The sequence below is a fragment of the Corythoichthys intestinalis genome, chromosome 21 (assembly GCF_030265065.1).
Source record: "Corythoichthys intestinalis isolate RoL2023-P3 chromosome 21, ASM3026506v1, whole genome shotgun sequence".
NCBI lineage: Eukaryota > Metazoa > Chordata > Actinopteri > Syngnathiformes > Syngnathidae > Corythoichthys > Corythoichthys intestinalis.
Window position 1 is genome coordinate 14,308,752 of NC_080415.1, and position 26,895 is coordinate 14,335,646.

Genomic DNA, 26,895 nt, shown 5'->3' on the forward strand with positions numbered 1-26,895 from the left:
CGATCCCTCAACATAAACATGTAATACAATTTTTACATCGCACATATATTGGGTTCAGAGGTGAGTAGTAACGTGTTACATTTACTCCGTTACTTTTAATTGAATATATTTTTGAGAAAAATGTTCCTTTTAAGAGTAGTTTTACTAAGAGGTCGCAACAATAATCACATGACTTCATTATACCAGTCCAGCTTGCAATCTTGCTTGCAGTACTATGATCACGCCAGCCCGTTCAATCATGTGGCGTTTTTAAAGCGCCATAAAAATTTCAGTATTTGACATACACTGCTGGCCAAAAGTATTGGCACCCCTGCAATTCTGTCAGATAATGCTCAATTTCTCCCAGACAATGGTTGATATTAAAATGCTTTGGTAGTAATATCTTCATTTATTTTGCTTGCAATAAAAAAAACACAAAAGAGAATGGAATTTTTAAAAAAATCATTATCGTTTTACATAAAACTCCAAAAATGAGCCGGAAAAAAGTATTGGCACCCTTTGAAAAGTCATGTGATTCTTCTCTAATTTGTGTAATTAACAGCACCTGTTACTTACCTATGGCACAGAACAGGTGGCGGCAATAACTAAACCACACTTAGAGCCAGTTAAAATGGATTAAAGACTCAACCTCTGTAGTGGGTCCTTGTGTGTACCACATTGAGTATGGAGAAAAGAAAGAATACTAAAGAACTGTCTGAGGACTTGAGGAGCAAAATTGTAAGGAAGCATGGGCAATCTCAAGGCTACAAGTCCATCTCCAAAGACCTGAATGTTCCTGTGTCTACTGTACGCAGTGTCATCAATAAGTGTAAAGCCCACGGCACTGTGGCTAACCTCCCTAGATGTGGACGGAAAAGAAAAATTGACGAGAGATTTCAACGAAAGATTGTGCGGATGGTGGATAAAGAACCACCTGCACTGTCCTGCAGTCCGAGGGTACAACAGTGTCAACCCGTACTATCAGTCGGCGTCTGAATGACAAGGGACTCTATGGTAGGATACCCAGGAAGACGTCTACTTATGACCCAGAGACATAAAAAATCCAGGCTGGAGTTTGCCAAAACTTACCTGAGAAAGCCAAAAATCGTTTTGGAAAAATGTTCTCTGGTCAAATGAGACAAAAATAGAGCTTTTTGGGAAAAGGCATTGACAGAGTTTACAGGAAAAAACAAGGCCTTCAAAGAAAAGACCACTGTCCCCACAGTCAAACATGGCGGAGGTTTCCTGATGTTTTGGGGTTGCTTTGCTGCCTCTGGCACTGGACTGCTTGACCACGTGCATGGCATTACGAAGTCTGAAGACTACCAACAAATTTTGCAGCATAATGTAGGGCCCAGTGTTAGAAAGCTGGGTCTCCCTCAGAGATCAAGGGTCTTCCTGCAGGACAATTAAATAAAACACACTTCAAAAAGCACTAGAAAATGGTTTGAGAGAAAGCACTGGAGACTTCTAAAGTGACCAGCAATGAGTCCAAATCTGAATCCAATAGAACACCTGTGGAGAGATCTGAAAATGGCAGTTTGGAGAAGGCACCCTTCAAATCTCAGAGACCTGGAGAAGTTGCCCAAAGAATGGTCTAAAATTCCAGCAGACCATTGTAAGAAACACATTGATGGATCCCGGAAGCGGTTGTTCGCAGTTATTTTGTCTAAAGGTTGTGCTACAAAGTATTAGGCTGAGGGTGCCAAAACTTTTGTCCGGCCTATTTTTGGAGTTTTGTGTAAAATGTAGGGGTACACGATATCCATTTTTTGAAACCGATAGATAACTTTCTGCTCCTCAAAGCCGATACCGATCCGATAACTGATAATATATATATTTAATTTTTAAATGTATATTGACATGGGTTTTTGAAAACATGTAGGCCAAAAATACTACTGGTGGATTCAGCATAGACTTGCCTTTGACCTAACCAGAATTTTCATGATGACATGAACATTATTATAATGAAAAAAAAACAAAGACAAGAACAGTTTTGACTTGAAATAGTGTCCATATTTGTTTTTTCAAATAAATAAAATTTGAGTCAATCACCATCAAATAGTCAATATTGTTGATCATGTGTTCCCCTGAACAATGAGCGCTGAAAAATAAACCCATCAGGTATTGTGCTTTGTCAGCAGATAAAACATTTGCTGCAAAAGGAGAGGAGACTTTTGTGGTCTTGGTCCATGAAACAAGTCAAACGCACACATCCCAATCCACCGACACCTTGCCAAAATTAATATCGATAGGCCCGATAATATATAATGTTATTGGATTTATCGGGATGACGTCATAATTCCTATTATCGAACCGATAATTATCGGACCGATAATTATCATGCACCTCTAGTAAAATGATCAAGATTTAATTGTTTTTCCATTTTCTTTTCTGTTTTTTGAAGATATTACTACCAAAACATTTATAATTGTGTTCAGTTTCTGGGAGAAATTTCTGCATTATCTGACAGAATTGCAGGGGTGCCAATACTTTTGGCCAGCAGTGTAGCTGTCAACATAACTCGAAAGTGCGGTTTTTAATCTCTCTCAGTTTTTATTTGGCACCGATCGACCACAGAAAAACGGAGATATGATCTTTTTAGTTTTATAAGAGGAAATATGTTTTCTCCACTAGATGGCACTCATACTCTTTGGACGAATAATGCTTAATTTCCGTAGATTTTTTTCTCTTGCAGAAATTCAATGGGTTTTTTTGTATTTAGTTGACTTAGTGTGGTTATTTAATATGTCATAGAACAGTATAATAACAATTCATATAGATAACTATGCTGAGAAAAAAAAACATTGTAAAATAAAAAATATATATCAAACATTGTGACACATTGTGAGCAGTTACTCACAATGTTACTCATTACTTCAGTATTCTTTTCATCAAATACCTTTTTACTTATACTTGAGTACATTTTTGGGATGACTACTTTTACCTTTACCTAAGTAATATCATTTTGAAGTAACGCTGCTCTTAGTTGAGTAAACTTATTGGCTACTCTACCAACCTCCGATTAGGTTAAACACAATACCTCTAATATGGATGAAATATCACCAAATGTTACGACAATTGTTATGACAAATATTTTAAGATTTTGGTCATTTTTTTTATTCTTCTGTCCCATTTCATCTTTCTGTAGAAACCGGTTGCTTCATTGACGGATAAGGGATCCGTTTTTCGAAATATTTTTACAACGAAAACACTTATTAACCATTGTGATGATAATTATTATTACTTTTGTTGGGGTGCATGTTGGCCTGAAGAAGGGTAATTTGCATGTGGGTTATTTAAATCTTATGGGTGGGATGTCCTTCGACTGCAAAAGACAGGTATTTAGATATTGTGGTATATAAAATCACTATTTAAAAATTACATATTTATTTATACTTACCGGGTAGTTTATCAGAAATTTACATTAGCTTGATGACCTTCAAGATTAATTTACTCACTGCCATTGACAGTGATAAACATCAAATCCATTTATACTGAGATTGCTTGCATTGAGTGATCAAGTTTAATTGCTACTCACGGCAATAGATGTCTGACCCATTTTGACTATGGTTCTGGCAGCCCTCCCAGTCAAAATGGATCACACGTCTATCGCTGTCAATGGTAGCCAATGACTTAATTTTAAAAATGAATAAACACATTTTAAAAACCTGATATATTACACCCGATTCCAATCCTCTTAATATTACATAATCAGGCCCGAATTCCTATCACCTGATCAGATCGGGGACATTTCTATGAGTCACTTGAGCCAAATTACTCTTTGGCTGGTAGTCCTCCCAGTCAAAACAGACTGGACGACCAGAGGTAGGTTGTAGCACATTACCTTTACTCCATTAAATTTAGAGAAAAATGTACTTCATAGAGTAGTTTTACCAGAGGTGGGTAGAATAGCCAAACATTTTACTCAAGTAAGAGTAGCCTGATTCCAAAATAATATTACTCAAGTAAAAGTAGTCATCCAAAAAATGTCCTCAAGTGAAAAAGTATTTGGTGAAAAGAATACTCAAGTAGTGAGTAACATTGTGAGTAAGTGCTTACATTTTTGTTTGATTTTTTTTTTTTTAAACAAATGGTATTTTTTTTCTCAGCTCAAAGTTATCTATATGATCTGTTGTTATAACGATACTGTACAATAACCCATTACATAACCATACTAACCCAAAGAAATAAAACAAAACCAAAAACATTCAATTCCGGCAAGAGAAAAAAAACGAAGAAAGACAGAAATGAAGCATTATTTGTCCAAAAAACATGAGTGCCCTCTAGTGGACAAAAGTTCCTAGTCTGAATAAAAGGGCAGTAGCGTCAATGTGATGTGCAACCTTCATACTTACTATTATGAAATTAAAAGGATTATATCTCCGGTTTTCCGTAGTCAATCTGTGCCAAATAAAAACTGGCAGAGAGGTTGAAATCCGTGCATTCGAGTCATGTTGAGGGCAACGCTCTTTGTCAAATACTTCATTTTTTACGGTGCTTTAAAGACGCCATGTATTTGAACAGGCTGGCATGATCATAAAACAGCAAGCTTGTGTGTGATTGGTATCATGGAGTCATGTGGTTTTTGTTGCAATGTCTCATTGCTGAAATTGGTAGAGCTGCTCTTGGCATTGCTCGCAAAAAAATTTAACTTTTAGAGTACATTTTTCTCAAAAAGTTACTAAAGTAAATGTAACGGAGGACATGTTACTCATTGCTACCCACCTCTGAGTTTTACCATGCAATACTTTTTACTTTTACTTGAGTAGATTTGTGAAGATGAAACAATACTCTTACTCCGCTACTTTGGGCTACACTAAAATCATTACATTTTTCCTCTTTCAACATAGTGACTTTATTTTTGCTACAGATGCAAACAGTGGCTGTCTCAGTTTCACCAATGAGACGTCGTAAACAGCCACATGACTCCATTATAACAATTCGATGATTTTTGCGTCATCTTTGGCCTAATATGGTCATGTACATAGGTTATCGTACACTTATAAAAATCACAGTTCATATAAATAAAGTTGTGCTGAGAAAAAAAAAAAAAAAAAAAAAAACATTTTAAAAATCAGACATTGTAAGCAATTACTTACAATGTTACTCATAACTTGAGTATTCTTTTCAATTCACACCTTTTTACTTTTACTTGAGCATATTTTTGGAGGACTTTTACTTTTACTTGAGTAATAAAATTTAGAAGTAACACTACTCCTACTTAAGTAGAATTTTTGGCTACTCTTCAAACCTCTGTGGACGACGATCACCGTCAATGCCAAGTTTCTTGATTCAGATCAATGTCGAATTTCTTGATACAGATCTATTTCAAAAAGCTTGGCGACCTGTGCAATTCAACATCACTGCTGCATCACATTTACAGTGTGCAAAAGCCACACTATTTTGATTCATTAAACAATACCAACAAAAACTCCACGTCCCAGACTGCACGGGGGATTGATGGTAGTCACCGAAGCCTTAGAAAGAGAATTTAGTCTTTCTGAATTGTCACTCGCTCACACGCAGCCCTCTCCACTTCCTTTTCGCACTCTACTGACATCACCATGGAGACAGCGCTCCACTGAAAGGGGGGTACGCTTGGCATGTCGACTGCGAGGGACTCATTCATTCACAAACACACGAGTCAAACTTTTCAGTCATAAAACGCAGGAATGTGAAAAATGAAGAAGTTGGAAAAAAAATCACCTGGACGCATTGACGTCACTATATCCCCCCGGAAACAGGTGCGTATCCGCTCACCTGCTTTCCAAAAAGGGAAGATCCAGCAACTAGACTGTTCACGGTGACATGTTCCTGGGAGTAGAAGCAGGAAGAAAAGGAGGAGAACAGTGTGCACGTTCGGGAAGCTGCAGTTTAGTTTGGGCGTGGCGGCCGCCTAGTTTAACTCCTTGCTGACAGCAATCCAGCCCACTGGACCTGTTTGTCACCTGGCACACTTGACTCACAGCCAGTTAACATAAAAGTTTTCCTTGCCCTGGCACAAATTACTTTTCGAGGACCAAAGGATGGATGGCACCCTGTTAAAAGCTCCAGAATATAAAGTGAATCCAAACTCTCAATGATGGGTGGGGGGGGGCTCAAATCAGCTGGTGTTCATGACTGAGAAGCTCCTCCTACTCCTATTCCTCCTCTTACACATGCTGATGAGCTGGTTGCACAAACATCTTTCCTCAATCAAACTCTCGACTCACTAGAGGTGTGGAAATGTATCAATATCAAGGGCGTAGGTTTGGTCTCAACATTGGCAGGGACGATATAACAGCATAACCTGCATGTACACTTTTTGCTGGGGACAGGACATTAATAAGCCCAAACAGATTGGGTGAACTGGGGTCAGGGCTACATTTCTCACAAATATGAACTAATTCATTCAGGGCCGGCCCAGCCTATACGCAGACTATGCAGCTGCTTAGGGCCCTTGACCACTAGGGGGCCCCCAATCTGGCAATTGTTTAATTTATATTCTGTTTACTAGTTTGCTTTATTTGACTTTTGTGAGTTTTGATACTTGATTACTAGCTTAAAAAAATAAAAGTTCTTCCTTAACTTCTTTCTTTCCTCTTTTAGAAAAAGGTTTGGCGCTATCTACTGTAAGTACTGACAATCATTTGGGGTGAGAAGTTTGAAGTATGCAGTGCAACAAAATCTGATTAATATACAAAATATGGACGTATGGGTTGGATTGCATGTATGGGTTTCACAGTACACTGTGACGAAATGGTGGGCCAAAAATATGGGCCCCTTTGCATTATTTTGCTTAGGGCCCCCAAATAGCCTGGGCCGGCCCTGAATTCGTTGATAGGCTAAATAATCAATGCAAAATAAATCGGAATTGATTCATACTAACTTTCATATGTATTGGCTTAGGTGATACACCGTTTGGTTCAAACCTTTGTTTTCAAAAACTACTAATTAAACATTTTGAAAGTTTCCAGAATAAATGACTGGATTCTATGAGCTAATTTAAATAGCAACATTTAAATATAACTTAAATTTTATTTCCATACACAATAAATACAAACTTGCTCATTATCTCTTAACTATCCAAGAATGCAAAAAAGTAAACATTTGTCCTAAGACCACTCAACATTGTCTGTTTATATATAGAAATCAAATATAACTGAAAAAACTGCTTTGTCAGGGAATAACAAAAATAAATAAAAATGGAGCCTTCCTTCAGAAAAAAAACATGACTGTTTTTGTCTGCAAGCACAGCCAACAACAAAAAAAAAAAAGAAATCTAATTTGACCTGCTTTAAGACCACATAAATAAAATAAAAATGAAAATTGAGGAGAAGGAGGTAAACCTCAGTTCACGACATTTCTCAGTTTAATTAACGTTAGCAGCAGGGGTCGCGTTAACCGAATATTTTCCGTCGTTGACCGGTTTTTTAAAACAGTGACGGAAAAAACTGAAGTCCATCCGTCATTTTGACAGGTTGCAATTCACACCCCAGACCACAGGGTGGCGAGTGAGCATATTAATTAGCTACTGTCTCTCTTGATGCATGACGTCGTTGGCCTTACTCGGAAAAATGTCAAGGCAACTGAGTGTTTGCCTGGCACGGCCAGACTGTTCTCCCTGTATTTTTTAAACACTGAGAGAAAAGTCTGGGACACAGCCTCTCGAGTAGGTACAAAATCAATCGACAAATCAGACTTGTTTATTTGCGTGACATGTTCTTCACGAGCAACGTCACTTTTGCGCGCCGAAAGTCGTCTCTACAACAACACGGATGGCAAACGGGAGAGCCGAGAATGTTCCAATCCGCGGTAAATTCATCGACACGAGTCATTGATAACAGTCTGTCTCGCGCTAGCCATGTTGAATAAACTCCGTTCTCCTCGTATGTTTACTTCCGCGCGCAAGTCCCTCGTCCTGCCCTCGTCGCTTTGCTAACGGCACATCTGCCCGTCGCTGATTGGTGCGCTCCGCTGTCTGTTTGCCTCTTGTTAAGCTTGTTCGGACAGAATATTAATTAAAAATGAATGAAAACTAAATACTATTGAATATGTCATTAATTATCATTTTAAAAATGTGACGGGTAAAAATAGATTATGACCGGATTTTTATGACACTGTCAGTCAAAATGACAGACAACGAAAAAGTCCAGCGCAACCTCTGGTTAGCAGTAGAAAACACATACACACTTCTCTCTAAGCAGCTTCCTACTCGAGTTTTGCAGGTTAGCAAATTTACAGAGTTTATTGTTATGCTAACTCTAAGCAAATGTAGTGGTGTGTTCTCCACAACATTGACATCTTTTTACAGTACTTACAGTGGCTGCTGCTGGTCGAAAAAAACACTTCTAATATCCCTCCCCATTAAAGGGGGCGGAAGAGTCGTCATGTTGTCGACATTTTGCATTTCTGTCGGGGCTATGAGTGTTGGTGTGTGGGGGGGGTGGGGTGGGGGGGGGGGTCGAGTCATCAGCCAATCAAATGTGACTGGCAAATTCAGCAAGTAAAATAGTGTAAATGTAAATCTGAAAATAATGAAAAGAATTCACTTAATAATGGTAGGGTCAATTCTATCCATACAAGACAATCTAAACAACCTACTGTATATAACTGAAGTCATTATATAATGCAAATAAGGTTGCTTAAAAGTTAATGGGAACAATTCGAGCATCCTGAAAAGTTGGTAGTGTTATGTCCCTGCCGTCCCTATGCAAACCTGGCCTGGAACTCCAGACTTTGGAGACTATTCCGCGGAGCAAGCCACAGCAAACCGACAGAGGAGTGGACCAATCAGTGACGGCCGGACGTGACGTTGGTAAAGCGACAAGAAACTAGCGCGAGGACGTAAACATCCGAGGAGAGCGGAGAAGTTTATTCAACATGGCTAGCGCGAGACAGACTGTTGGTTTTAGCAACTGAATGTGTTTTTGGTCACCATTTGTGTTGTGGAGATGACTTCGTCACGCAAATAAACGAATCTGATTGCACGGACGATTTCGTTCGGGCTCGAGAGGCCAATAAGGAGCTGGGTCACAGACACTATAGCTGGAACAGCGGTGAGTCTGGAGTTCCAAGCTAATGCAAACCTATGCCCTAGGTCAGTATGTTAACATATACTGATACTCTGCATCCCAATAGGTTATGATATGCTACCACCGAGAAATGAACCAACAGGTTGCAGACAAAATTTTCCACAAGAATAGTTTAAGCTCATTCATTGGCTGCCATTGACGGTGCTAAGACGGCCAGTTCATTTTGACAAACATAAGTATTTAAAGGCAGTCCTCCCAGTTTAAACGCACTGTACGTCTATTGTTGTCAATGGCAGGCAATGAGTTAAAGAAAGCACCTGTTTTTGTTTACAGGAAGGTTGCAATATTGCATCTATTGCATCTACAGTATTCACAGAAATGCTTCACTGAGAGATTCTCATAGTCAGTGAGGAGGACAAAGGTTTTTGACAGATTGTCTGCGACACTGCGCAAAATAACGTTGTAAAGATTGGTCATTTGTTCATTGATCGTTTTTCTTGTTAATAGTCGTTTCATAGAATATTATTTCCTTATCAATGTATTGATAATTGTTGTATCACTGGATTGTGAGATAATCGTAAACGTGAGCCTTTTAAAACCAATCGTATCAGGCAGTGGCGGGACAAATGTGAATAGGGCCCGGGTGCCCCACCAGATAACTGGCCAAGCAGGAGACTGGCAGAGATATTTTAACACTAAAAACTAATGCTGCAAAGTTTAATCGATGAATTTGATTAGTAAAAAGCTTCAAATCAAATTTTGCTGCTTCGAGAATTATTTTATTGGAGTGGTTTTATCACGGTTTATTTTGAAAGTGTTGCAATTAGTTTTATTGAATTGGATGAATACACTTCCCTCTAGTGGCAACAGTAAATATGACATAACTCATGTCGTATGGTTGGATCCAGCTTCTCCCTAATGTCAACATAAGGATTTAACTTTTAAGTTTTTGTTTGAGTTAATATGTTTGATCAGGCATTTGTAATTCAGTTTATTTCGCAACTTTTTGTGGGAATATGTGTTTAAACTGTTTGTTGAGAACATTGTAAAAAGAACATTCACATTTAATAGCATTTATGCTACCGGACTTTTGATACGCGTCAGTCAATTGTTCTTTTGTTGGACTTAGATCCAACAGAGAACTTTAGATTTTTTTTAATACCATTTGAGGTTACGCTCGAGTATTTTAATTTAGTTTTAAAAGCATCTATTGCTTTTGTCAAATAAAAGCACAATTCTAAAGAGATTGAAAAACGGTTTTTTTGGTTTTTTTTCCGCATTTAATGCTCTTTTGACAGTGCAATCTTAGCAAGCCAAAATAAATGTTATTGCAGGCATAAACACTTGTTTCGTTGTTTTACATCCCCTAACATTTATTCTGCAACGCATTAAATATTTGTAATCCGACCACTCAATTATTCAAACTAACTAATTGATAGATTAATCAATTACCTTAAAAATCGATAGCTGTCGCCCTACTTAAAACACTGTATTACAGCTCCGGACATTATCTGACCTTTTTGTTTGGCCCAACCACGCCCACTTTAGGCCCGCAAACCGGGCCCCTTAGAGACCCATGCCCAGGTTCGGTCGCACCCCAGCATCCCTCTAAGTCCCGCCCCTGGTCGGTCCCCATTTGTTCCCAACCCTACAATTTACCGCTCAATTTCATTTGAAGGTAATCAAACTGACGAGCCAATATTTTAAAAGAAAAACAATATGGATTCTTTACAAACTAAATACTAACTACAACCCATTTTTGATTAATCAACAAACGGTAGACTTAAACAACTAAATGAAACAACAATAAAAACACAAGTACACCGCCTTTGAGTTCTGGAGAGGGAAACATGACGAGATTAGTAAAGCAATTCTGCCACCTAGAGGCAACTTGGAAGTTTGTATTTGTATTAAACACGTGTTACAAAAATAAATAAATAAAAAGTAAAAGTGACAGTGACAGTGACAGTAATTGACCATGCCCTACCAGCTACTAACTAATAAAAGGCACCAGTGGCGAAATGTAACGAAATAAAAGTACTTTGTGACTGTACTGAAGTACATTTTTATGTATATGTACCTTACTTGAGTACAAATATAAAGTGGTTTTGATTGATTGATTGATTGAGCACTAGATACAGCAACACGACTACAAGCAAGATTAGGCAGGTGAACAAGACATTTGCCACGTTTACATGGAGCCAAATATTCCAATTACAATCGGAATATTTGTTCAAACCGAATAAATGTGTTCCATATAAACACATCATTCGGAATGAACAGGCCCAAACCAAATGGAATTTCATTCCGATTCACAGGGGTGGAATATTCCTTTTCCCAAACCGATTAGAAGTAAAATTATATCATGTAAACAGGGAAGCGGAATGGTGTCTGGTTGCGTTCTTTCTGCACATGCTCTGTACTGACGTGGTGACGTCACTTGGTGACATAAGTAACGTCACTTGCAACATGGCTTCCAAGCACACGCACAGCGCACCCACACAACTTTTTAAATGAACGGCGTGTCATTCTGAAGTTTTGTTTCCACTCGAAAAGTTAAAACAGCAGCTGATGTGACGATCGATCTCCATGTTTTGCAACGTGACGCTTTGTTTTGATTAATCTGCGCATGTCAAGACGGCAGTTGTCAAACGTCCTTTCGGAATAAAGGCAGACACATGTAAACGCTGGATCGGAATAGATGAAGTGACATGTAAACAGCTGATGTGAAATTTCCATTCGGAATTATTTGAATTGGTATGAATAAAAGTCAGCATGTAAACGTGGCTAGTGAGAGCAGCGCGCATTCAGATAGGTGCTGCACACTATAGTACAGAAGGTAGCAGTATGCGCCTTATAGTTGCTCGCAAGCCGCCAATACGCTAAGTTTAGAGTTTTTGAGCTTGTAAAGCTTATGTTTACAGTGCAGTCAATTTTATTGCTTGTTTTTTCCATTCTGCACAGTTTTAAATAAAACTGAACAGTCAAAAAATTTCTGATTCTTTGAATATTGACTCAGATCTCTGTATGAACAGGCATGTGGAAAAAATTAGGACATCCTATGAAAGCCTAACATGTTTGGTCATATGGATATTTAATATCAATTTTAACAATCTTGAGAGATTCATGTAATAGAACTAAACAATTAAAACTGAAAAAAAAATCAATTCCACTTAAAATGGCTAAAATCACACACAGGGTTATCACATCAGGTGCACATGATTCGAACATCATTACCCAGTGTTTTGAAGAAGGCTTGCCTTATTTAAACCTCAAATTTAGTTTGGTGTGCCCCTGACTTTTGAAGTGAGAGAAAACACCATGGTGGGATCAAAGAAGCGGTCTGAGGCCTTCAGAAAGAAGATTGTATACGCTTATGAGTCTGGTAAGGGATTTCAAAAGATCTCAAAAGAATATACAGTCAGCCATTCCACTGTCCAGAAGATAGTCTACAAGTGGAAGACATTCAAAACAACTGTCAACATGCCCAGGTCTGGCCGTCTAAGCAAGTGCATCCCCAAGAGCAGACCGCAAGATGCCAAAATAAGTCACCAAAAACCCTAAAATGTCATCACGGGACCTAAAGCAGGCTCCTTCTACTGTTGATGTAAAAAGTGCATGCCTCTGCAATCAGAAAGGGACTTCATAAGTTTGACCTTCATGCGAGGTGTGCAAGGAGGAAACCTTTGCTCTCCAAGAGGAACTTGAAGGCCTGACTAAAGTTAGCCAGAGTGGAACTTCTGGAATAATGTTCTTTGGACAGATTAATCTAAAATTGAATTATTTGGACACCAGAACAGAGGACATATTTGGCATCAACCCAATACAGCACTCCAGGAAAAACCTCATACCAACTGTGAAGCATAGAGGTGGAAGTTTCATGGGGATGCTTTGCTCCAACAGGACCTGGCCAGCTCACCGTCATAGAATCCACCATCAATTCTATCGTGTATCAGAGGGCGCTTGAGGAACATGTGAGATCATTTGTGAAAAAACTGAAGCTGAAGCGAAACTGGACCCTGCAACATGACAACAACCCAAAACATACCAGTAAATAAAAAAAAAATAAAAAAAACTGGCTGAAAAGGAAGAAATGGAGAGTCCTGGAATGGCCGAATCAAAGCCCAGATCTTAATCCCATTGAGATGCTGTGGGGTGACTTGAAACGGGCTGTACATGCAAGAACCCCCCCAAACGTCTCACAGCTGAAAGTATTCTGCGATGAGGAGTGGGGCAAACTTTCTTCAGACTGATATCAAAGACTGGTAGACGGCTACAAAGAGCGTCTCACTGAAGTTATTTCAGCCAAAGGGGGTAACACTAGCTATTAGGTGGTAGGGTGTCCTAACTTTTTCCTCAGAATATGCATTTTTGTTGATACATTTGGTTTAATGCGTAAAACAATGTTAATTTTTGTTGTTTACCTCCATTTAAATCACTTTCTTTTCCAGAGATAAAGTAAAACAAGCTTAGACATTGATATGCGAACATTTCTTAATAAAGAACTGAATATTGAATGGGGTGTCCTAAATTTTTCACATGACTGTAGATTAGAAAATTATGAACATATATTACATTTTTCGTCAGGAGAAAATGGTTTTACTTTACACTTGGAAGGTAAATTTTAAAGCAGGTATTTTGAGTACTTTTTTTCTTGGATACTTGTACTTTTACTGAAGAATTTTGTACTGGTATCTGTACTTTTACTTTAAAAAAAAATAATAATAATGTAAATAAGTGCATACTTTATCCACCACTGAAAGGCACAACCAATAGGCATCCTCCCTAAAATGTTGATATCAAATAGACGTATGTAGTCCTTTAATGTAAAAATAACTTTGTCTTACCTCACGGTTTGCAATGACCTCACACGAGGCCGACTGATCCTCCTCATTCACAGTCAACCCCGCCTGTTCATGTGATGCGTCTACTCCATCACATGTGCTTCTTTCAGGTGTCACATCAGCCTCACCACCACAGATGCCAAATGTGGAGAAATGGCAGGAATCTCCAATCGCTTCCCAGGCCACCATTGTCGTCGCATAAGCATCGACTTCCTGGGATGGAGGTACGCCTGGTGGCATGTTGCTTGGTGCGAACACGCCGCCAGGGTTCGTAGGTTCCGGAGAACGAAAAGTCGGTTTCATTGTGCTCAGTAGATATGAGATGGCCCTCATGGATTTCGTACTCATACTGCACGGACACTAACTCCATGCTTTGGTGACAAATGTTGCCATGAAAATGGCATCAGGATCGTAGAGCTGAAAAAAGGGCATAAAAGAAAAAAAAATGTTCAAAAAGTTGCACCCACTTGATGATTTTTTGCTTCTTTTTTATAATCGACATATTTTGTCACTTTGCAGGGATAGGATACATTTCTAAATCAATATACAGATTGGGGAAAAACATTTTTAGAGCAATCTCGGTGATCAACTGTGTAATATTTAATCTGCCATATACTTATGCTGATGCAAACGGACTAGATATTGAACAGTTCCTCAAAAGGAGGCAAACGTTTTTCAGACGGTTTATTACACTGAGGTGAGGTGAACTGTAAAGCTAAACACAGATAAAGAATATTATACAGGGGCGGCCAATGCCCACCTACGGACACGCTCTGCCCACCCAAAGAAAACTGGATGTAGTCCTAACGGCGGTCTGGGCACCGCATATGGTATCCCATTCATATAGTACTGGTGTGTTCTTAGTTTTAACCTTTGCGTTGTTACCTCCTCTTTCACCTTTAAAAAAAAAAAAAAAAAATGAAATGAAATGTTGATTTTGTTCCTAGGGGGCGCTACACACATTTACACATATATATATATATTTTTTTCATTTTTTTTTTTTTTACCTTTTATCAACGTTTTCACCAGTGTTCACCAGGGGTGAAAGTGGCTAGAATTTCTTGCCGGAACTCCCCGACGTGAAGGTCGCTACGGAGCCAGAAATTTTATTTATTTATTTTTCATTCAAAATTATATTTTTTCAATGATTTGCAAAATAAAAGTTAACAAAAACAGCAATAACCCAACCTCCATCTCCTATTTTTTATTTTCCCTCATTATCATAGGATTAACATAGGATAAATATTCAAATTGAAGCTAATTTACTTATTTTTTCTTTCTTTTTAAATAATAATACTTTTTTATAATAAAGATATAAGTAACATACATTCAGGAAAATAAGTCCAAATGACTTATATTATGCAGAGTGAAATGGAATATATTTTGAAGATCGCGCTAACAGACTTTTTTAAATCATAAGGAAATGAATAAGTAGCATAACAAAAATGAACAAATATAAGTCCAAAGTGCACATTGACGGCTAAGATGTTCTGAACCTCCCCATGAGAGCAAATGAAACTAAATATGATAAATAAGCCTCCTCAACTCTTTCGTTGTGCTTAAAGATTTGATCCATTTTATGTTGCATTGCCCTTATTTTGTCGCATCAATTCAACAAGCTTTTTTTTTTTTTGCTGTTCCAGAAAACATGCACATTTCCAGTGACGTGCGGTCAGGGGAGGCAGGTGAGGCAGAGCCTCACCTGTCATCATGACAAAAAAATAATTATAGCATCAAATTTATATGAATATTTGTCCATTGCTCTTTATGTATGACTCATTTCAAACATTTTTTATAGTCAAAATCGCTGAATTTGCCTATTTCCTGTTCAAATAAAGAAATGAAACGAGAGGTGCGGCAGCAACGAGTAAAGCCTCACCTCTGATTGCGCAATCCATAACAAACTAGGTTGATACATGGAATTGGAGCGTGCTGGTTGCCGTACATCTGCATGTCGCCGTTATAATGTTTCCAATTCAATTCAATTCAATTCAATTTATTTGTATAGCCCTCAATCACAACAGAAGTCTCAAAGGGCTTTACAGAGGCAATATGATACACAATTAGAAATGAAGCAACAAGGATGAATAGATGCAGTTCAAGTCCTGGGTATCCCCTATCCTTAAGACCCTCCATGCCGGCAAGGAAAAACTCCAAAAACTCCAAAGTCAATTGGGAGAAAAATGAGAAACCTTGGGGAGTACCACAGTCAGGAGAGATCCACTCCCAGGACGGATAGACAGGAACCCCAGAACGGCTAATGGGAATTAGCAAGCGAAATTATAGTCCGTAAAAATACAGTGGAGTAAAGGAGCAAGAAGAAGTCCCTCTAGTCAGATGAGACGGGGGTAGCAGCGAGGACGTCTATCCAGCCTGATTTCCAGATACGTTTATTTGACCTGATTTTCCACATTCTGGCTAATGTCTTTATCCCTTAAAGTTTAATGTTTGTTAGCGACATATTTAGTTTTGCTGATGGGACATAAAACCGCAGTGAAAAGGCACATGCTGCGGCAGATAGTACTCTGCCGCACTGCAAGGGGGCGTACGTGAAACTGGACTTTCCGTTAAATGTGGGCGCGGTTAACACAACACCAGAGCTAGAAGGTTTGCTTCAAACTACGGGACAGAAGATAACTCGCGCTTTTCAAACGGACTGGTACACCCGAAAAGACTGGCTATGTGGCTGTCCTTCGAAAAATCGCCTTTGCTGCTTTCCCTGCCTTTTCTTCTCAACTTGTGCCAATGTCTGGACTAACACGTGATATTGTGACATTAAAAAACTACGACGAAGCCTCAGCAAACATGAGAGCTCGACCACTCACATTCAAAGCCTGATTGCTTTAAAAACTTTTGGAAGCTCAAGGATCGATTTGGCTTTGACGAACAGCGGAAGCTCAATGGTAGCATCCTCAATGCTAAATTAAAGAAAAGAGTGTGAAAGACCTCATTAATGCAACCTGCATCCTAGCTAAACAGGAGTAAACATTTCGTGGTAACGATGAGCGTGTAAGCTCTTCTAAACGTGGCATATATGTAGAACGATTACATGGTTTTGCTGAGAAAGATGAAAGGTTAGCTAGACTTTTGGACACATCCACTGTGTTTTCTGGCTTGTCAAATAGAACACAGAACGATCTAATTGAAGCAATCCTCTCCATTGAGGCGGAGAGATTTTTTTTTTAAAGTAAAGGAAAATAAGGAGGACTTTTACAAAAAGGGCGTAGGTTTGCATAGGGACGGTAGGGACATAACACTACCAACTTTTCAGGATGCTAAAATTGTCCCCACCAACTTTTAAGCAACCTTACCTTTTTTGCATGATATAATGTTCAGTTATACAGAGAATTTAGATCTTTCAATAGTTCCATATGTTGTAAGGATAGAATTGACCCTACCATTATTAAGTGAATTATTTTCATTATGTTTATGTTTGCTAATAAAAACCAGACATTTATTCAGGAAGTTTTCAAAATGTTTCTTTAGTATTTTTTTAAAACAAAGATTTGAATCAAACAGTGTATCATCTGAACCAATGCATGTAAAAGTTATTATCAGAAGATAAGGATTTATTTTGCATTGATCATTTTGCCTATTAATTAATTAGGTTCATATACATGAGAAATGTGGCCCTTTGCCCCCTGCATCCAATCTGTTTGGTCTAATTAATGTCCCGTCCCCAGCAAAAAGTGTACCTACATGCAGGTTATGCTGTTATATCGTCCCTACGAATGTTGATACCAAACCTATGCCCTTCCAAAGTAATGCTGGTTTTTGTGGTGAAGGACAGGCGCAAGAGCACAAACAGTTTTCATTTCAATCTTATTAAAAAAAAAAAAAAAAAAAAAGAGCTTAGACCAAGAAAAATACAATAGAATATTTAAAAACTAAATTTTGGCCTTAGATAAAATATTCTTTGTTTTTCTTTTTACACTTTTTGTTTAGCAATCTGTAATAAATTGATTAAAGTAGCAGAATTAAAAGTTTTAAAAACAACTGAATATTTCACTAAAGGTCAGAATTGAATTCTGTGGCTTTGTACACCACTCTTTACTCTCATTTATGTTGCATGAATTATAGAATTGCGACGACCAACACATTGAGGGTGTGGGGCAAATGCATGTTATTTTCTTACTTTTACGTATCGATAATATGTACCGTGTGTGCGTGTTTTGTGAAGAATGCTGATGAGATATGAAATAACCAGTAGCCAATTGAATAAGCTACCGTTTTTGGTTTATATATTTGGAAATCTGACACTAAAGGAGTCAGTGCCTCACCAACCATGAACCTCACCGCACGTCACTAATTTGAACCAATCAGAGCTAACCATCTCTGCTGATCACATGTCAGGATGTCGGCCAATTGGACGGATAAATGAGTCCAGGCGTTTTGCTTTGCTGCGTGCATTCACACATTGCTGTGACTCATCATCGTCAGACTCAGATAACTGCAGTAGCTGGGGAAGCTGGGAAAAATTTGATATTTTATATTTTCTGCGTCCTTTATGGTATACTGGGGACGGGTTTCAATAAGCTTCGGCTTCTCCCGTCAGCCCTTTTCTTTTCGGGTTGAATTAATTGTAAACACATAAAAATGCTGTATGTTTGTTTGGATCTGTCATGCCTGAAGGGAAAATAAATTAAAAAAAAAAAAAAAAAAATTTAAAACCTCCATGCCGTCCGTGGAATAAAATCAATAATAAGTTTAGCATTTAAATTTTTTTTTTTTACATCGCGTTTTGACAGTTGCACTCATATTTTCGGAATCAAAGCACCGTGTACCGTAACAGCATTCTGGCCCTAAATCTTATACCGGAACTGCGTTCCTGACCGTTCTGGCCCAATTTCACCCCTGGTGTTCACCTGGCTGTTGAGTTTGGTACGTTTTGAAGCATTCTGAGGGGGTCGAAGTAGGGCTCAAACAGTCGGCGGGACAAATTATGGCTACTAGGGGCGCTATATAGTGTAATAGGAATTTGTCTTTACACGGTAACAACGATTCCACCTGTCTTGACCTGCCTGCCGATTTCGGTGCATTTTGAAGCATTATAAGGGGGTCAATTTGAGCTCAAAGGGGCTAAGGAACAAGAATAACTATAATGATTAATAATAAAACCGAGCAACCACAATAGGTTACTCTAAAAGAAAATTGTCACCTGCATATCCATACTGTTCAGTTATGGGTGTGTTCTAAGTCAAATAAAATCAAATCAAGTTTTACTTGTTTAGAACAAATGACAACAACATTTATCTCAAGGAGAAAACAAAAGTTTCAAGGTGCAGTAGCCCTACGCTGGATTTCCACCTACTTCAGCATTGTAGCCCCCCCCCCGGTAAGACTAATGCCCACCCACACCTGGCATCCTGGTAACACCACTGACCAGTAATAATAATATTAATACAACAAATATGAGAGGAAAAATCGTGGATAATACAACGAATTTGGAAAAAAGAAAAGTGATTGGGGGGACCAGATCGCCCAGCCGTAATATTTCTGCAATCCAGCCTTTAAATGTGATTCTGTACCAAACATGCCAATCGTAATCATGAAAAACTGTCACAGTATAGTACCGTACAGTAAATACATACAAAATGTTAAGTGGTCACGTGACGTTCACATATCTAAAATTAGAAACACCTGAGTTAAATTTAGGATAACTCGGAAATGAATTTAAAAATCTGTACACAATCTAACGAGTAGTCAACTCGTGTAGGCCTAGAAAGGCAAAAAATTGTTTATTTGGCCGTTAATACTTTTTTTTCTTGTTTATACGTCCTCTAACTTGCTTGAATTTGTCCTTTCGTCTTTATGTAACTAAACATTACAAAAAAAACAAAAAAAAATCCCCAAGAACTCGGCAGGAAATACCCTTGAATATTTGTTAACCTGTTTCTAAATCACGTCTTAAATCTTCCACACTCGCAAACTTTGACACACTTTATTCATTAATTCACTTTATCACACAGACGTACCAAAGAAAAACGACGAATACAATTTGTTAATATTATAATATTAATATTGTTAGTATTATATCGAGAGAAGAGAATTTTTACAGCCTTACGTTTCAGTCCAGGTGCTGACACAGTCGTTCATATTTGGAGTCGAATTCAAGAAATGGATATCAAAATTCACGGCTTGCTCCACTAAGACAGTTTTAAATAGTTACACTTGTTCATTAGCCAAATTCGTGACGAAACAACACACGTATCCGCATCTAATTTGCATTGAGTTATGAGTTTACACACCAGGAAGCTGCTCGAATGAAGTCGAGTCCCATCGTCAATTGTCGCTGTATTACAGCAACCTCCTTGACGTGCCGGTAATGTGTCTGTGATCAAAGAAACGACTGCTTTTTGTGCTACTTCCTAGTTTGGTTATGAGGCGGACGATTCCTACGCCAGGCCAAATAAAGCACTCGTGACTACTCGTTTTGAGCATGTGATTTTATTTTGGTCATGGCACATGTTCGTAAATTGACAAAACGACTGTCACTGTTGGTCAAGGTTAACTATTCACCCTTTCATGGACAGTGGGCAGCCATAGGCAGAGGGGAGGCAGGAGGGGCAGTGCCCCAACTAGTGGCCGAAAAATGTCATTGCATGTAATTGCATTTCGTATACAGTACAGTGATCCCTCGTTTTTCCCTGTTAATGGGGACCAAAACCCGCCACGATGTGGAAAAACCGCGGAGTAGCGACCCCCCACCCATTTTTTTTTTTTTGGCATTTGTGTGTGTTCAATGTATTTATTCAGATTCAGCATTGGAAAGAGATGCATAAGACATGTTTTTCCACTTTTCCCCTCAAAGAATAACTAAATTTGCTAAAAACCTAGCGTCATCCAACACTGCCACAACCAGAATGGTAATGAAAATTACTACGGAGCTGCGCAACCTAGAGATGAATTTTCGTCGGAATGCAGCAAGGAATGAAAACCACGACGAGGATTAAATCGACGAAAGTGGGTGGCGTGTGGCCTGCCATGGGGCCTCAGCTATTCCCTATCTTCTGGATCGAGTCAACTGAATGAACTAACCTCTGAATTATGAACTAATCTACTGGATTTAATCATCATAACGAGCACATCGCCGCGATTGACAAGCACTATTGGGAAAATGAACAATCAAGGGGAGGGGGAAAAAAAAAAACAAAAAAACAAAAAAAACTTGTAATCGCTACACAATCTGAAATGTCAAAAATTGTTATTCGATAATTTCTGCGTCCTGTGGTATACTGGCAGCGGGATTCAATAAGCTTTGGCTTCTCCCGTCTGACCTTTTCTTTTTGGGTTGAATTAAATGTAAACATATGAATGCTGTATATTTGTTTGGATTTGTCACGCCTGAAAGGAAAATAAAGAAGAAAGAAAAACTTTTATATCTATGTACATTTTAATAAATTGTTTTTAAGCACTTCAAATATAATAAATATACGTTTTAAATATGTTACTGTCCCACCTAGCTATTTTTAAACAAGGGTAAAAATGCTTGTCTTTATTAAATGCTTCATTGAGTGACCACTCAAATTTGCTTAAGCTGCTCACAGTAAGTTGCCACAGCAATTGTTTAACAAGTTAAATGATGATTGACGCATGCGGCGCTTTGAAGCTTCGGGTTCCAGGCGTCTGTGGCAAGATCAAACATTAAGTGTCTGTCAATCATCGTTAACTTTAATAAGCAACTCCAGTGCACTGCCTGAGCAACAAAGAGCAGGGAGAGGGAGGGAGGGTGAGACTACGCGATCGGCTCAGGACAGCTCAACCGTATCTTTTTTTAAGATTGAAAAAAAATCCGCGATGGACTGCGGGTGCGAAATCTGAAGCCCGAAGTAGCGAGGGATCACTGTATATGAATTTAAAATAAAGACATAGCCGGTAAAATGTCTAAAAAAGTTGTAAAGCAATTTTTTTTAAAAACAACAAAAATAAACAAGAATCATATGAAGTATTTCGTATTAGGTCAAAATTATTTTTCGAACAGATCATGTGAATAGCACCTCAGAGACGGTGTTCTGTCAAATTTCTCTCCCTCATCAGATTTTTCTCCTGAAGCTTTTGTGTCAATTATAAGCAGTCTTTTACATTCAGTTGGCTTCTCAATATTATCCAGTGATGATAAATAAACAACTTACGTCATAAACATTCATGGGCAACATGAATGGCATAAATAAATGCTTAAGACTAGGGCTGCAGCTATTGATAAATTTAGTAGTCGATTAATCGATGAAGTAGTTCAAATAATCGAGTAATCAATTAAGAAACATAAAAAATTAAAATACCTGAGCTGAGCCTCAAATGGCATAAAAAAAAAGTAAATAAATGGTGATCTATGTCCAACAAAAGAACAGTTGGCTAACTCGCATAGATAAAAATCCACTAGCTTAAATGCTATAAAATGCCAACGTTTTTTTTTTTTTTTTTTTTTTACAATGCTCTTAACAAATGGTTCAGACACATATTCCTACAAAAAATGGATATACAATTTAACTAAATTACGAATGCATTTAAAAAAAACATTAGCTCAAACAAAAACTTAGGTTATGTTGGTCTTAACAGGGAGCAGCTGGATTCAGCCATGTGTAATGAGGCAGACAAGAGGGCAGTGTATCCACCCAAATCAATAAAACAAAATGCAAACACTTTCAAAACAAACCATTACAACGCCACTTTAAACGAATACTCGAAGCAGCAAAATTGAATTTGAATCCTTCTTTCTAATCAATCGATTAATCATTGCAGTACTACTTAAGACATTAATGGTGACAAGAGTAGACCGCAGCCACATGGTTGGTGTGCGTGAGAACTTTCCTTCGTGTGCCTCCGTGACCAAGCGTAAGTACTGTACATATTCCTTTCTTTATAGAAAGTTTGTGTTTTACTTTGGACACGCTGCATTTGTGGACGTTTGTATCGTTAGGACCGCAAAATTGAAGTTTCCGATAAGAGGACAAATCTGACAGAACTAACATTCCTTTGCTTTACTTTGCCAAAACTACACCTGAAGAGGCAAGATGGATATTGGGAATTTCTTTAAACCGAAAATTTCAAAAGCTTCAACAACAACTGAGCTTGAAACGAAAATTGAACACAAACAGTGTCAAGATGTATTTCCACATACACATACAGTACATCTTGTAAATTGATTTTATGACTGACATGGCATTTCGGGGTCATTGACAGGATTTTTTTTGGAAACACTTAAGATCTTTAACCCTTCATAGAATATATGTAAAACCGGGAAAACTGCCTGTGAATGCCCATGTTTTAGTGCCATTGACATCCAATTCATTTTGACTGTAGATTGCAGTCAAAGTGAATTGGACGTTCACCACTGTTTAACAGTGGAAAATTTTGGAAAAACAGTACAGCGGTACCTCTACTTACGAAATCATTTGGGTTCTGGAAGTAATTTCGTAAACTGAATATTGCATAAGTAAAGATGCATTTTCCATGTAAATGCCTCCAATCCCTTCCAAGCCCCCCAAAGTTCATATTTTGTAAAGCATAGAAATGCATAAACACATGTGAAAAAAAATAGAAGTTATTGATTATTGCACAATTGACATGAGTTGTGCATAACATAAAATAACAAGTAATAGAGTAAAGAATAAAAGTTAATTCACCTTATGGCCCGAGGGCTGAATGAAGAGGATGCTGGGATAAACAAATACACATACCGTAGAGGTCCCTCTTACCCAATTAGATGCCAGGAAGATGTTAGGCAATAGCCAATGGCAGAGCAGCTATATTATGCTACATTCAGTAAACTCTGGGATTAGAGAGAAGCAGCCCATACTGTATTTTTTGCCTTTTGTAGCATGAAATTTTTCATAACGAGGCAAAATTTTCACGTTAAGGTGTGCTGTAACCTGAAAATTCCGCATGCAGAGACGTTCATAAGTAGAGGTACCACTGCGTTCTTGTGGAAAATTTTGGTAAAGTTCATTCGCAACCTTCCAGTTAAAATTAAATGGACGTCTAGTACCTTGAATCGCAGCCAATAAGTTAAATGAGTGCCCTGTAAGGGTTTATTTAAATTAAAAAAATAATAATAAAATAAAGCACAATTTGTGCATGAAAGGGTTAACAATTAAGCGGCAGTGTTCGCTTAGTTGGTCATCACGATCGTTACGAGACGAAATGGCAGTTTTGTGCAGACAAAAAAAAAAAATATCACAAGTACCTGAATTTACACTTCAATGCTGTATGTAAACAGGAACTCTTCCAATTACTTCAACTCACATGCATTATTCTTTAAATAAAATATAAAATACAATTTTAATTGAAATACAAAGATTGATATTCTTCCCCTGAAGTCAAAAAAGCAAGATATTGTTCATTATGAACAATGAACGTGTCTTGGTCCTCTTAAATCTGTGCCCACATATTACAGTATAAATATATGTACTCTTGTTTGAAACAAAAATAAGGCAATATTCATTTAGTTAAAATAAGACTTTTGGTTATACCCAAAATGGCAGATCAGTCATTGTGCTGTAGTTTCTTCTTGCTCCTTACAGACAAGGCTGTGAGGTGATGACTTCAGTCATTATGTTTTCAAAATTTCAAAATCTAAAAAGACTACAGTAAAAAGTGTCTGCGTGCAGCTCAGCCGTCTGATGTCATATGGCTTTGACACCCACCATGTCCTCATGATGGGCGCCCTGCCTGGAGCTCTTGATGCCCTGCAACTTGCGCCCGTGCAGCGTGAAGCGCGACCAGGCGGCCAGTTGCAGCAAGGCGCAGGTGATTGGCACAAACACCAGGATGTGGAAGCAACCCAAACGGAGCGGCGGAGACCCCGAGAATGAGGAGGTGTCGACAGGGGAGTCCTTAGCCGGTTCCCTTTGGAAAATATCATAGCCTGTGGAGAGCAACACAGTCATGGAAGCACCATTTTGATGTTTTTGAGTTCACAAAATTTGTTCCTTCTCTGGCCAAGATGCACATTCCCACCAATTAGTTTATCACTAATAGACATCCAATCCATTTGAAGTGGGAGGGTGGCAACGAATGATCATTCGCTGACATCTATCAACGTCAATGAGTTGAGCAGTGTCTGACCAAACCATGAGAGCAATGGACTTATCGCAAAGCCCCGCCCCCTTGTAAAACTGTCAACCCATGGCCTTGTTAAATTCTCTCAGTGACTGAGTGACTGAACGATTTACGGATGATGCCGAGAATTCAATTTTCTGAATTTGCACTGCCACAGCTGGCAATAGACCTGTTTTTGTTTTTTTTTTGAATATTTTGTTTCGTCTAGAAGCAGACATAGAGGGTTGCAGTATGCAGTGGAGTGGAATGTCCATGGTATTAAACTTTATAGAGGAGACCATAATTATAAACGAGGCGAAATGCAACCACTCACAACTTTAAAGCACGAAAAACGAAGCTTTAGTGGCAATGAATAAGGAGTCTTTCACATTGTTAGATTCTCAATATCTCGATGTGCTAAATAAAGAAGTTATATCATAAACATACATGTGCAACATGAATACGACGTAAATAAATGCTCAACGTTGAGAAAGCGGCGCGCATTGAAGTTGACTACAGCCAGATGCTAGGTGTGTGCGTGAGGACAACTTTCCTTTGTGTGCGTCCGTGACCAAATGTAAGTACATCTTCCTTTTTATATAAAGTTTGTGGTGTTTAGTCGGGACTTTCAATGCTGGGGTCTTGACCAGTGTTGTCACAAACACGTTAATAACTTATAAGGCTGTCAAAATTATCGCGTTAACGCGCGGTAATTAATTTTTAAAATTAATCACGTTAAAATATTTGACGCATATAACGCACATGCCCCGCTCAAACAGATTAAAATGACAGCACAGTGTAATTGTCCACTTGTTACTTGTGTTTTTTGGTGTTTTGTCGCCCTCTGTTGGCGCTTGGGTGCGACTGATTTTATGGGCTTCAGCACCATGAGCATTGTGTAATTATTGACATCAACAATGGTGAGCTACTAGTTTCTTTTTTGATTGAAAATTTTACAAATTTTATTAAAATGAAAACATTAAGAGGGGTTTTAATCTAAAATTTCTATAACTTGTACAAACATTTATCTTTTAAGAACTACAAGTCTTTCCATCCATGGATCGCTTTAACAGAATGTTAATAATGTTAATGCCATCTTGTTGATTTATTGTTGTAATAAACAACTACAGTTTTTATGTACCGCATGTTGAATGTATATATCCCTCTTGTGTCTTATCTTTCCATTCCAACAATAATTTACTGAAAAATATGGCATATTTTATAGATGGTTTGAATTGCAATTAATTATGATTAATTAATTTTTGAGCTGTAATTAACTCGATTTAAAACTTTAATCGTTTGACAGCCCTACTAACTTACTAAGTATTGTGTTACTGTAATCTGATTACTTTCTTTCAGTAACGAGTAATCTAACCCGTTCATTTTTACGAACCAGTAGTCTGATGAAAGTTAGTTTCCTTAGTTTCTGTCCGTTACTATTTGGTTATTGCCTCATAATGTATGAAGAATGTAGAACCGGCATGTCCAAAGTGCGGCCTGGGGGCCAAATGCAGCCCGTGGTCAAATTTCATCCGGCCCCCAGCCTGTGTCACAAAATCAATAATGTCTGGCCCGCACACAGACCTAATAAATTGGTAAGCAGTACTGCTACCAGCATATGAAGTAGCTTACACACTAAATGCTGCTCCTCATTTACCCACTAAAAGGCAGCAGCACTCTAAGCAACATTACCCCGCGTGACCCTTTACTCCCAATTTTCTAAAATGGCGACAATTAACAAAAAAAAAAGAAAGTTGACTGTGACGGCCGACGCTTCAAGGATAGGTGGAAATTGGGACTTTTTCTTCAATAAAATACGCAAAAATTGTGTCTGCCTCATTTGCAAAGAGACAGTCGCTGTTTTTAAAGAGTTCGATGTGAGGCGATATTACTAAACAAGACAAGCTGACATGTACGACAAGATTACAGGGAAGATACGTAGCGAGAAATTGAAGCAGCTTAAAGCTAGTTTAATTTTACAGCAGCAGTATTTCGCAAGAGCCCAAGAGATGAAAGAA

At 38.3% G+C, this 26,895-nt stretch overlaps 2 protein-coding genes across 2 annotated transcripts in view; both read right to left on the reverse strand.

Moving 5' to 3' along the window:
* Positions 1 to 20,255, reverse strand: part of LOC130910022 (rho GTPase-activating protein 27-like) — a 60,996-nt gene extending 40,741 nt beyond the window's left edge. The window contains 3 exon segments of the mRNA XM_057827036.1: positions 13,844 to 14,054; positions 14,056 to 14,257; positions 20,089 to 20,255. Coding sequence (XP_057683019.1) covers positions 13,844 to 14,054; positions 14,056 to 14,210 — 366 coding nt within the window. The 5' untranslated portion in view covers positions 14,211 to 14,257; positions 20,089 to 20,255.
* A 2,448-nt stretch (positions 20,256 to 22,703) lies between these two features.
* mfsd13a (major facilitator superfamily domain containing 13A) overlaps positions 22,704 to 26,895 on the reverse strand; it is a 65,118-nt gene continuing 60,926 nt past the window's right edge. Inside the window, exon 11 of the mRNA XM_057827037.1 lies at positions 22,704 to 24,704. Coding sequence (XP_057683020.1) covers positions 24,463 to 24,704 — 242 coding nt within the window. The 3' untranslated portion in view covers positions 22,704 to 24,462. The remainder of the gene's footprint in view (positions 24,705 to 26,895) is intronic.